At 41.2% G+C, this 12,028-nt stretch overlaps 1 protein-coding gene across 1 annotated transcript in view; it reads left to right on the forward strand.

Moving 5' to 3' along the window:
* The first annotated feature begins 4,446 nt into the window (after positions 1–4,446).
* The window catches only part of CRISPLD1 (cysteine rich secretory protein LCCL domain containing 1), a 50,705-nt gene continuing 43,123 nt past the window's right edge, over positions 4,447–12,028 (forward strand). The window contains exons 1-2 of the mRNA XM_070802730.1: positions 4,447–4,893; positions 5,827–6,146. Coding sequence (XP_070658831.1) covers positions 5,889–6,146 — 258 coding nt within the window. The 5' untranslated portion in view covers positions 4,447–4,893; positions 5,827–5,888. The remainder of the gene's footprint in view (positions 4,894–5,826; positions 6,147–12,028) is intronic.

Below are 12,028 nucleotides of genomic sequence, written 5' to 3' on the forward strand. Positions count from 1 at the left end.
GCTTTCTGGAACTCTCTTGCTTTTTCCATGATCCAGCAGATGTTGGCAATTTGATACCTGGTTCCTCTGCTTTTTCTAAAACCAGCTTGAACATCAGGAAGTTCACGGTTCATGTATTGCTGAAGCCTGGCTTGGAGAATTTTGAGCATTACTTTACTAGCGTGTGAGATGAGTGCAATTGTGCAGTAGTTTGAGCATTCTTTGGCATTGCCTTTCTTTGGGATTGGAATGAAAACTGACCTTTTCCAGTCCTGTGGCCACTGCTGAGTTTCCCAAATTTTCTGGCATATTGAGTGCAACACTTTCACAGTATCATCTTTCAGGATTTGGAATAGCTCAACTGGAATTCCATCACCTCCACTAGCTTTGTTCCTAGTGATGCTTTCTAAGGCCTGCTGGACTTCACATTCCAGGATGTCTGGCTCTAGGTCAGTGATCACACCATCGTGATTATCTGGGTCGTGAAGATCTTTTTTGTACAGTTCTTCTGTGTATTCTTGCCATCTCTTCTTAGTATCTCTGCTTCTGTTAGGTCCATACCATTTCTGTCCTTTATTGAGCCCATCTTTGCATGAAATGTTCCTTTGGTATCTGATTTTCTTGAAGAGATCCCTAGTCTTTCCCATTCTGTTGTTTTCCTCTATTTCTTTGCATTGATTGCTGAGGAAGGCTTTCTTATCTCTTCTTGCTATTTTTGGAACTCTGAATTCAGATGTTTATATCTTTTCTTTTCTCCTTTGCTTTTCGCTTCTCTTCTTTTCACAGCTATTTGTAAGGCCTCCCCAGACAGCTATTTTGCTTTTTTGCATTTCTTTTCTATGGGAATGGTCTTGATCCCTGTCTCCTGTACAATGTCACGAACCTCATTCCATAGTTCATCAGGCACTCTATCTATCAGATCTAGGCCCTTAAATCTACTTCTCACTTCCACTGTATAATCATAAGGGATTTGATTTAGGTCATACCTGAATGGTCTAGTGGTTTTCCCTACTTTCTTCAATTTAAGTCTGAATTTGGCAATAAGGAGTTCATGGTCTGAGCCACAGTCAGCTCCTGGTCTTGTTTTTGCTGACTATATAGAGCTTCTCCATCTTTGGCTGCAAAGAATATAATCAATCTGATTTCAGTGTTGACCATCTGGTGATGTCCATGTATAGCTTCTCTTGTGTTGTTGGAAGAGGGTGTTTGTTATGACCAGGGCATTTTCTTGGCAAAACTCTATTAGTCTTTGCCCTGCTTCATTCCGTATTCCAAGGCCAAATTTGCCTGTTACTCTAGGTGTTTCTTGACTTCCTACTTTTGCATTCCAGTCCCCTATAATGAAAAGGACACCTTTTTTGGGTATTACTTCTAAAAGGTCTTGTAGGTCTTCATAGAACCATTCAACTTCAGCTTCTTCAGTGTTACTGGTTGGGGCATAGACTTGGATTACTGTGATATTGAATGGTTTGCCTTGGAAACGAACAGAGATCATTCTGTTGTTTTTGAGATTGCATCCAAGTACTGCATTTCGGACTCTTTTGTTGACCATGATGGCCACTCCATTTCTTCTCAGGGATTCCTGCCCGCAGTAGTAGATATAATGGTCATCTGAGTTAAATTTACCCATTCCAGTCCATTTCAGTTCGCTGATTCCTAGAATGTCGATTTCACTCTTGCCATCTCTTGTTTGACCACTTTGTATGATAACAGGTGCATATTTAAATTTCACAAACTTATATATTAGCACCTGAGGGACATTTTCTCTTTTTGCATCTCCTTTTATTACAAAATAAAACCCTTGCCCACCTTTGTCTTCACCCAAGCAGATATCTTCCTTCCTTTTAGGATCCAGGGTTCCAAGTCATATACAGGCTAAGTCAATTACTGGTAGTTAAATCAAGTACTGATAGAGTGTGAAGATTGCCTTTCACTAGTCAACATTCATCTCCTGAGGATAGTTTGACAGAATGTGAGCTAGTGAACACCCCCAGTAAATTGGCAGCTATGGGCTTGGAAGAAAAGGGGTGGAAGGCTGGTTTTAGGTTAGGCGACCAAAGTGTCTGCTACAAGAAAGTAGCAATGCTAAAAACAACCGTGGCTTTACAAGTATCAGTCTCAGCCACAAACCAAAGTGCACCTTATACATGAATTCTGGGACATTTTCTTTAGTCTCCACATAGATTTCCCAACAAAAAATTAGAAAGTGAACAGTATCATTTTAGAGTATTCCAGAACATTGTGTTTGATTATTCTTTAAAATGACATTCCCAGCATATATATTAAATCAGATATGACATATTATCAAAGTGTTAATGCTTAATATTGCTAATGTTTAAATCATTGCCTTTATATAAAAATATGACCTGCAGAAGCAGATTGGAAGCCAATAGAAACACTAAGACAAGGAATACAAACTTTTATTTTTTTTTGCCTGGAGAAAGTTTGGGAATTAAAATCTTAAAACCAAAATTAATTTTCTTTAATGTAAGCCTTTAGGTGTGTGATCTGTGTATTTTGTGGAAAGTTTTATGATGGAAACATTCAAGAGTCAATGCATTTAACTTCATTTTTAGCATCTTAATTTGGTTTTTCCCAACTTAAATTCTCTTTGAAAATGTTTCAAGTAATGTTATTACTCTTAACTGTTTTTTATTTGATAGTATATTTTTCAACAGGGCTTCCCAGGTGGCTCAAGTGGTAAAGAATCTGTCTGCCAATGCAGGAGACACAGGAGACACAGGTTTGATCCCTGTGTAGGGAAGATCCCCTGGAGGAGGAAATGGCAACCTGCTTCAGTGTTCTTGTCTGGAAAATTCAATGGAGAGAGGAGCCTGGTGGGCTGCAATCCATGGGGTCGCAAGACTCAAACACTACTGAGCGACTGGGGCACACATACATATAATTTCCAGTACACTAAAATTGCAGTATATAAAAGTGTTCTTCATTTAATATGACAAATGAAAATTCTTGTATCACAGACTTTGGGGTTTTTCATCAGTTTCCAAGAGGGAAAACCAATGCAAAAAGTTATAAATATTTGAAAAGTGCAAGTGTTATAAGTTGCTAAATATGACACCTTCTATGAAACTGGTTATGTGCATCAAGCTTTTCACCTTCTGTGTTCCTCTGCTAGGCCATGTTTCCCTTTTGTTTCTTTTCTATATTTGAGAGGAAGCAAGGTCTCATGTTCACCAGAGGCATAGATTTGAATTTTTTTGGTTTGATAAAGTAATTGGGTGGTGGAATTTGGGAATTACTTTCCGAGTTTTACTTTATTTGATCATATGCTATAGACTGTAGCTTCCCTGGTGGCTCAGGTGGTAAAGAATCTGCCCACAACGCAGGAGTGAAGTTGCTCAGTCGTCGGAATCTTTGCGACCCCATAGGCTGTAGCCCACCAGGTTCCTCTGGCCATGGCATTCTCCACGCAAGAATAATGGAATAGGTTGCCATTTCATTCTTTAGAGGATCTTCCCAATCCAGGGATTTAACCTGAGTCTCTGGACTTACAGGAAGATTCTTTACCATCTGAGCCACAAGGAAAGCCCACAGAGGGAAAGTAAAGGTAAATAAATAAATGCTTAATAAAATAATGTACCTGTAGCACCATATTAATTATGGTGAGCCTTTATGAACTTAAAATTAGTAATTTTCCTACTTGGAATTTTAGCATGAACATCTAGGAGACTGACTCTCATTTCACTATCACTTCTAGGTTTGGGTATTGAATTCCTGTCAAGGTAGCTCTGATAAATTGAGGCTACTCTTTGTATCAACTCCATAAATGTCTACATCATTAGAAAGAAAAAACGTGCTGCTGTCACTTTAGGAAGCGAATGCAACATATTTTAAGGATGAAGTGGGGCTCTCAACTGTCAGGCAACCCTGAGTCACAGATCATCCATCACTCTATGAAATCCTTGTCCCGTTTGTTCATCATCATCATCAATGTTCTAACGCAGCAAAAAAGAACAACTTTCTAATTCTAGACAGCCGGTCTTGGTAATGGAAGTGATTCCCTGGAGAAAATAAAAGGACGACTTCCGTTCCCCTACCCTACGCTCCCCTGCCCCAGTTACCTTTCCCAGTTTCCAAAGTGTTAACCCCACTCCACCGGCTACGCGCGCTCTCTGGGACAGCTCCTTGTTTAGCATCGAATCAGGAAGGAACTAGGAGACGGCTCTCGGAAAGTTGGCGGAACTGCGAGGGGGCGTTGGGAGTTTGATCCTCCTTGCACACGGCCTCTCACGAGGTCCAGACCTTCCACTTTCTGGTCCCTGAAGCCCACGCTACCGCCACAAAGGCCAGGCGTCCTGACGGCGCTGGGCCGGAGGGCGGGGTGCGGGGATGGTGAAGCGGGTGGTGAGAAGCCGGGCGGCCTCTCCTCGCTCCCGCCGCGGGCACGCGTCCAGGGCTGGGCAGAGGTGGGGGTGGGCGAGCAGGGGCGCTCACGTCACGTGCGCGCGCGCGGGGACCGCAATAAATGCCCGGGCGCTCAGGGGAGCGGCGGAAGCGCTCTGCGCCTGGCTCTGCGCGCGGCGACTGCACCGAGCGGGAGCGCGGGGTCGCCTGCAGCCTTCACCGCCCAGACTGACCCGAGTCCCCGCCCCTCTCGCTCCTGCAGCTTCTGCTCCGAGACGCTCGGGCGCCCACCCTGCAGAGCTAAGCAGGCCGCTGCCGTTCCACCCCAGCCTCGGGCTCCCAACTTCGCCGCGCTTTGCCCAGCTCTGGCTTTCAGGTCCGAGGGGAGCGGCCGAGGCCGAGGATAGCAATCCCACTGCAGGTAGCGCCGGAGGACGTGCGAGGCCCGGGTCCTCCTGAACCGGGCCGTCTGTGTGCAGGCTGCAGGCGGCTGGGGAGGCCGGCCGTCTGGTTCGGCTGATCCATCTTAGGGAACTTCACACTGGAGAGGTAAGTCGTCAAGCTCCCACCCTCTTCTACTTTTTTCTTCTTAAACTCAACTTAAAAAAAAAAAAAATCCACTTGCAGAGAACGGTCGATCACGGAGGGGTGGGTGTGTACTCGGAAAGCAGCCACGATGGAGAACTCTGGGCGCTCCTGCTTCTCAGTGAGTTTGTGAGTTTCACCTCCTTTGGTTTGGGTGAACCGTGTGCGCCTGCGGCGTGTGGCCGGAGAGGCTCCGAAACCGCCCGTGGGCTGTTGTCTTCATCGGGTGCGGGCTACAGGTTAGGCACACGCTTTCTAGGAAATAATGAATTTTTCTTCTTGACCTGTGCCTGTATGCGAAGATACTTACCCCAGTGACCTTAACTGTTCACTTGCATTAATTCACTGGTCCCTTTAGAAATCTCCATGGACATATGTATGCGTAAAATGTTGTACTTCTTTAAAGCATTCGCCCTCGATTTCATAATTTTGTTGACATTCTGAATGTTTGAACCAGAGATGGGGCACTGAGATAAAATAATACCTTGAAACAGAGAGAGAAACCTGGACCTCTGGATTGCCTGATAAAACATTCTAGGATAAAACATTCTAAAACCCTTTGCAGGCTGTGTGCCATAAATAGCCATTTAAAGATTTGTAATTCAGACATCGCTTTCAAGCTTTAACTCTTCTGGGTTGCTTTTGCCATGTTTTTGGCATCATGTACATTATCTTGGAAAATACAGTTTTCTGTTTTGTGGGAAAGGTGCACTGTGAAAAGTCCTCTGGAGTAAAAATGGATTGGAGAAAATTTATTTCAAAATTTATTCCGTTTGCTGGAATTAAGTACACAAATCAAACTGGCTCCATCCCTTTGTGACTGTTGTATTATTTTTGTTGTTAGAAAATTTATGTGTGCCGGGATTTTCACCCTAATTGCACTACATGTCCTTATAGCCAAAAGGAGTGGAAGAGCCGGTGTTGGAGATTTTCCCGGGGAAATCCTGAGAGCATTCATTATGAAGTGTACCGTGCGGGAGTGGTTCAGGGTAACCACAGTGCTCCTCATGGCCCCAGCGATTCCAGCCATGGTGGTTCCTAATGCCACTTTATTGGAAAAACTTTTGGAAAAGTACATGGATGAGGATGGTGTGTGGTGGATAGCCAAGCAAAGAGGGAAAAGGGCCATCACAGACAATGACATGCAGAGTATCTTGGACCTTCATAATAAGTTGCGAAGTCAGGTATATCCTACAGCTTCTAATATGGAGTATATGGTAAGAACATTTTTCAAATGGTATGTACATAGAAATGTTTAATGATGCTTTTAGCTTCTGTGGTTAAAATCCATCCTGCTGGTATTTAATCTTTTACCATTTGTCTTGTATAAAACTTTTAAAAAAGATTTTCTTCAAGAGTATTTTCTTCTGCATATTCTTTTTTTTTTTCATTTTTTAAAGTTTTATTGGAGTGTAGTTGCATTACAATGTTGTTAGTTTGTGCTGAATAGCAAAGTGAATCAGTTATATATGTAGCTGTTCTTTTTTAGATTCCTTTCCCATATAGATCATTACAGAGTATTGAGTCAAGTTCTCTGGTACCACCACTTTTTTTTTATCCATCTTTGATTAAAATCCGTCTTTGCAATTTTCCAATCTTGTTATTACACACAAGCAGTGGTCTAGTCCTGTATATTCTTTTTTTTTTGACTATGCCACAGGGATTGTAGGATCTTGGCTCCCTGACCAGGGATTAAACCTAGGCCCTGGACAGGAAAAGCATGGACTTCTAACCACTGGACCACCAGGGAATTCCCAGGTCCTATGTATTCTTCTACATATTCTTTATTAGTGTTCATTTCAATAGCTCTTTAAATTTCAGAGTAAAATAAATACCTTCAGATTTAATGTTCCAACTAAGTGCTTTAAATTCTGCTCTTAGGAGAAAGATTCCTGTCCCAAAAATGCTGAACAGTTGATGTATTTGCTTTTAAATGACTTAGTAGAAGAATTGTTTCCTAATTCCTAACTGGTGGAATCTTATGAATGGTGGACCTGAAAAAAATCAAGGATGAATAATTTGAAGACACTTTCCAGATGACTGATGTGTGTGTACACACACACACACACACACACGTATGTGTGTATAGACAGATGACAGATAGATAGGGTATAGGGTCTCCCAGGTGGTGCAGTGGTAAAGAATCCACCTGCTAATGTAGGAAACACAGAGTCGCAGGTTTGATCCCTGGGTCGGGAAGATCCCCTGGCTGAGGAAATGGTAACCCACCCCAGTATTCTTGCCTGGAAAATCCCATGGACAGAGGAGCCTGGTGGAGCTACAGCCTATGGGGTCACAAAGAGTCAGATGTGACTGGGCATGCACGCATGTTCATAAAGTATATATATATGTAGTTTCTAATGGGCCATTGTTTCTTAGAAGTGTGTAAATGACATGTTGTAAAGTATACATTTCTGTGGTTGCTTTATGTTAAGGAATACTTTGGCAATAACTTTTACCCTCTGAATTTATTTGTGAACTTCGAAGTGTGAAAATACGTTTGGGTAAAGGATTCAATAAAAATACGTGATATCCTTAACCTTATATGAATTCTGAGAGTAAATTAGCAAGTTTGAGAAACAAAATTACTTTTTAAAGACTTAAATATTACTTTTTCAAGACTGTAACTCATTAATATTAGGATACTTCATACCCTAAATATATAGAAAAGTTTTCAAAAATCTTACTCCTTGCATGAATTAGGAATGCACTAGCAAAGACCGATGATCTTCATTGATGACAGCAAACTTAATGAACATTGATGCTAACATTTCTCCTTTGGACACATTACAGGGTCCCATTAATTTTAATATATTCTAGTTTTTCCTTTTTTTTTTTTCCACTTACATTAGTTTGGATAGGTATTCTCTATTTAGGTAACTTTGATGAAACATGGAAATTCTAAGTTCACATTATATATTACAAAATATTTCCTTATATTATTTTAACTTTTACTAGAAAAATATTTTAACCTAAAGAAAGTAGGTAGCATGCAAGAGAAGTCATCAGAGATAAGGAATCAGTCCCAGCCATCAGGCTGTAGTGGTTTAAATTCTGGAACTGATACCCACTTCTGGCTTCCCAAGTGGCTCTAGGAGAAAAGGACCCTCCCCCAAATGTAGAAGATATAAGAGATACGGGTTCAATCCCTGGGTCGGGAAGATCCCCTGGAGAAGGACATGACAACCCACTCCAATATTCTTGCCTGGAGAATCCCATGAACAGAGGAGCCTGGCGGGCTATGGTCCATAGGGTTACACAGAGTCAGACGTTGACTGAAGCGACTGAGCATGTACGCATGCACCCACTAGCTGTGTGACTTTGGGCAAATCATAAGTTGCCCTCTGCTTTAGTTTCCTCATGTCTAACACGTGTGCTCACTTCAGAGGGGTGTTGTGAGGATTATGTAAGAAATGAGATGACCTGTGTAAAGTTTAGCTTATTATCAACCATACTGCAATTACAGGGTCCCTGTAAGTATTACTAAGACATAAAACCAATATTATATTTCCTTAATACCATTTAAATAGCTCATCTGAAATTTGTTTGCTCTTTTCAAAATTCTGTGCCATGCATGATATGACATCAGTAATGTCTCCCATTTTCTGACTATTTGAAAATGTTTGTTCAAAGTACAGGATTCTCTGACTTCTTCATCTGTGAGCTTTCAAACAGAAAGAGCCAGTTAATTATGGAGTTTTTCCAAGTAGGCCACCCTGTGCTTATTCCATGTTGATAGGTACTCATTGCATTTTATTCAAAATAAGGAAGAACTTGGGAGTTCAAATGTGCAAAAAGAAATCTGAGAATATTTGTGCGTGTGTTTTAAGTAATATGGAAATAATGAAAGAACAGTTCTGTGATTCGTTTTCTATGTCTGACTTCCAAAGAAAATAAGTGCCTATTGTATGATGTCTGGTCTAGAATGTTTATATGCGTTTCTTTTCAGTCACTGCTTTCGTTCTATCCTTGAAATGTAGATTCAGAAACCAGCCAAGGTTTATGTTGTGTTGCCCTTAGATACTATGAACACTAGAACTATGTCTTGGCTAATAACTGGGCTGCAGAGTTTATTTCCTGACGGTAACACAGGAACACATTTTCTAGAATACACATGGAAGGGGAAGTCTAAAAGAACGATACTGCTTTATTTGAAACACTGTTGAAACACTATATAAAATATAGTTGTTGAAACACTATATTTTATATAGTTATTACTATATATAAATATATAGTAATATATATAGTAAATATATAGTAATAACTATATATTTATGTATATGTAAGTACAGATGTTGATCGACCCATGGAAAGAAAATTGGTTCAAATAGTTGACTGAAGTGTATTTTTGAGGGAGAATGGATACATGTACATTATATGAATGAGTCCCTTCGCTGTTCACCTGAGGCTATCACAGCATTGTTAATTGGCTATGAAGTGAAGTGAAGTGAAAGTCGCTCAGTCGTGTCCGGTTCTTTGCAACCCCATGGACTATGCAGTCCTTCGAATTCTCCAGGCCAGAATACTCTGGCCTTTCCCTTCTCCAGGGGATCTTCCCAACCCAGGAGTGGAACCCAGGTCTCCCACATTGCTGGTGGATTCTTTACCAACTGAGCTATCAGGGATATCCCAATAAAAAATAAAAAGATTAAAAAAAATTCTTTCAGGGGACTTCCCTGATGGTCCAGTGGCTAGGGCTTCATGCTTCCAATGCAGGAGGCCTGGGTTCAATCTCTGGTCAAGGAACTAGATCCCACATACCTCAATTAAAGATTCTACATGCTGCAACCAAATAAATATTTTTTTTTCTTTTTTTTTAAATTTTATTTTATTTTTAAACTTTACATAATTGTATTAGTTTTGCCAAATATCAAAATGAATCCACCAAAGGGTCTTTTGATAAAATGAAAAGCTAAAGAGCCACTTCCTAGAGAATCTGCAGTGCCATGTGATAAGTGCCACCGCTTTTGGCCACTTACACTCCCCTTCTCCAGGGTTCCATCCTGATGCAGGGATGGAACCCGGGTCTCCTGCATGGCAGGCAGAATCTTTACCATCTGAGCTATCACAGAAGTCCTATACTCTGTTATACTGCATTAAAAGTTTGAATAGCCAGTTACTTTATGTACATTTGGTGCTTATTTTAGTCTGTTTTTTGTGTTTGAATACCGCAGCCAAGCCACATTCATGTTTATTAACATCATAACCCTGCCCCCACTCTAAGGCTCATTAATTAATAGGGTTAAAAATGACCTCCGGAAGGTCACATCTTCACTGGAAGAGCTTATAGGCTGATTGAGAAGAAAGAATAGACACATTTGAAAATTTTGAAGTACGCAGGGACACAAAATTCTTCGTTCACATGTATGATTGATGCCAGGGGATCACAGAATACTGGAATATTCCTACAGGAGAGTTAATCAATGGGGAAGATGACGTTTATGCTGTTTCTGGCAGATGGTCAGGACCACAAGCTGAGGCCAAGAGTGAAGGGCATGTCTCAGCTGGAAGAGGAACCAACATGCGGAATCTAAAAAGCAACGATACAGAGTAACTTATTTACAAAACAGAAACACACTCAGAGACTTAGAGAATGAACTTACTGGTTGCCAGTGGGGAAGGATGGTGGGGAGGGATACCTGGGGAGTTTGGGATCACATGTACACACTGCTATATTTAAAATGGATAACACACAAGGACCTACTGTACAGCACAAGGAACTCTGCTCAGTGTTATGTGGCAGCCTGGATGGGGGGGGAATTTGGGGGAGAATGGATACATGTATATGTCTGGCTGAGTCCCTCTGCTGTCCACTGAAACTATAACAACATTGTTAATTGGCTGTATTCTAATGAAGTTAAAAAAAAAGGAATCAACAAAGTGGAGTGGCTGACTGTTTTTGTAGGAAACCAGAAGCAGAGTAGGTTGATGAAATCAAAGCCCTGTGGTAGAATCAGGGAGAGGAGAAATGCATTATTAATTCTAGAAACCAGTAACCTAAGCAGAGGGATTACCAGTGTTTAATTCAGGATACATTGAAAAACTGAAGCTTTTAGGTCATCAAATGAAGCTGTAACTGAAGAGGCAGTGGATATTTGAGGAGGAAACATTGCCTTTAGACCTGTGTTGTCTCCGCTGCTTGCTGGTATATGAAGTCTGACAACAACGATTTGGGGCATTGTTTTTGTCATTGGTAGACTTGGTATAGGGATACCAATTCTATACCAGCCCATGGGCTATATATTCCTATGTATGTAGATTTAGGAATATATAGCCCACGGGCTGCAGTGAGATAAGAGATTTGATCCTGTTGAGCATACTGCTATTTTTTTTCAAGCCTTTCCTTTTTGTGGGTATTAGCCCCATCACTTGGTTCTTTTATTTTTATTTTTTTGGTTATTTCTTCATCATGTTGTTGTTGTTCAGTCGCTAAGTCGTGTCTTACTTTTGTGACCCTATGGACTGCAGCACGAGAGGCTTCCCTATCCCTCTCTATTTCCTGGAGTTTGCTGAAGTTCATGTCCATTAAGTCGGTGATGCTATCTAAGCATCTCATCCTCTGCCACCCTCCTCTCCTTTTGCTTTCAATCTTTTCCAGCATCAGGGTCTTTTCCAAGAGTCTTGCTCATCTCTTCAAACTTTCCTTTTGGCCCCCATGGTTTTACTTTTGGTCTTCTCCCTTCCTGGGGAATTTTATCTACTCATTTGACTTTAAATACCTTCTGTCTGTTGATGGCTCCGTGCTGACACTCCATCTGACAGTCTTCTTTGAGCATTGTTTTCATGTTTCCCACTGCCCACTGGGTCATCTCTTGAATCCTCAAGTAATATTGTAATATTGCTTCAAGTTTAAGATGTCTAAAAAGAAAATGAGCTGCTTTTGTTCCACTCTTGCCCATGGTCCTCCTTCCCTCCCTGGATTCTTTCTCAGGGAATGTCATCGACATCTGCTAAGTCCTGTCCAAACAAAAACAGATCATCAGGGACATCAGCTCTTGCCTTGCTTTCATTCCCTCTGTCTACTTCCATGTAATGTGTACACACAAATACAAATACACAGTTACTCGCCAGAGTCTTAGATTCTGTCTTAGAAATGTTT

This window comes from Bos indicus, chromosome 14 (assembly GCF_029378745.1).
Source record: "Bos indicus isolate NIAB-ARS_2022 breed Sahiwal x Tharparkar chromosome 14, NIAB-ARS_B.indTharparkar_mat_pri_1.0, whole genome shotgun sequence".
NCBI lineage: Eukaryota > Metazoa > Chordata > Mammalia > Artiodactyla > Bovidae > Bos > Bos indicus.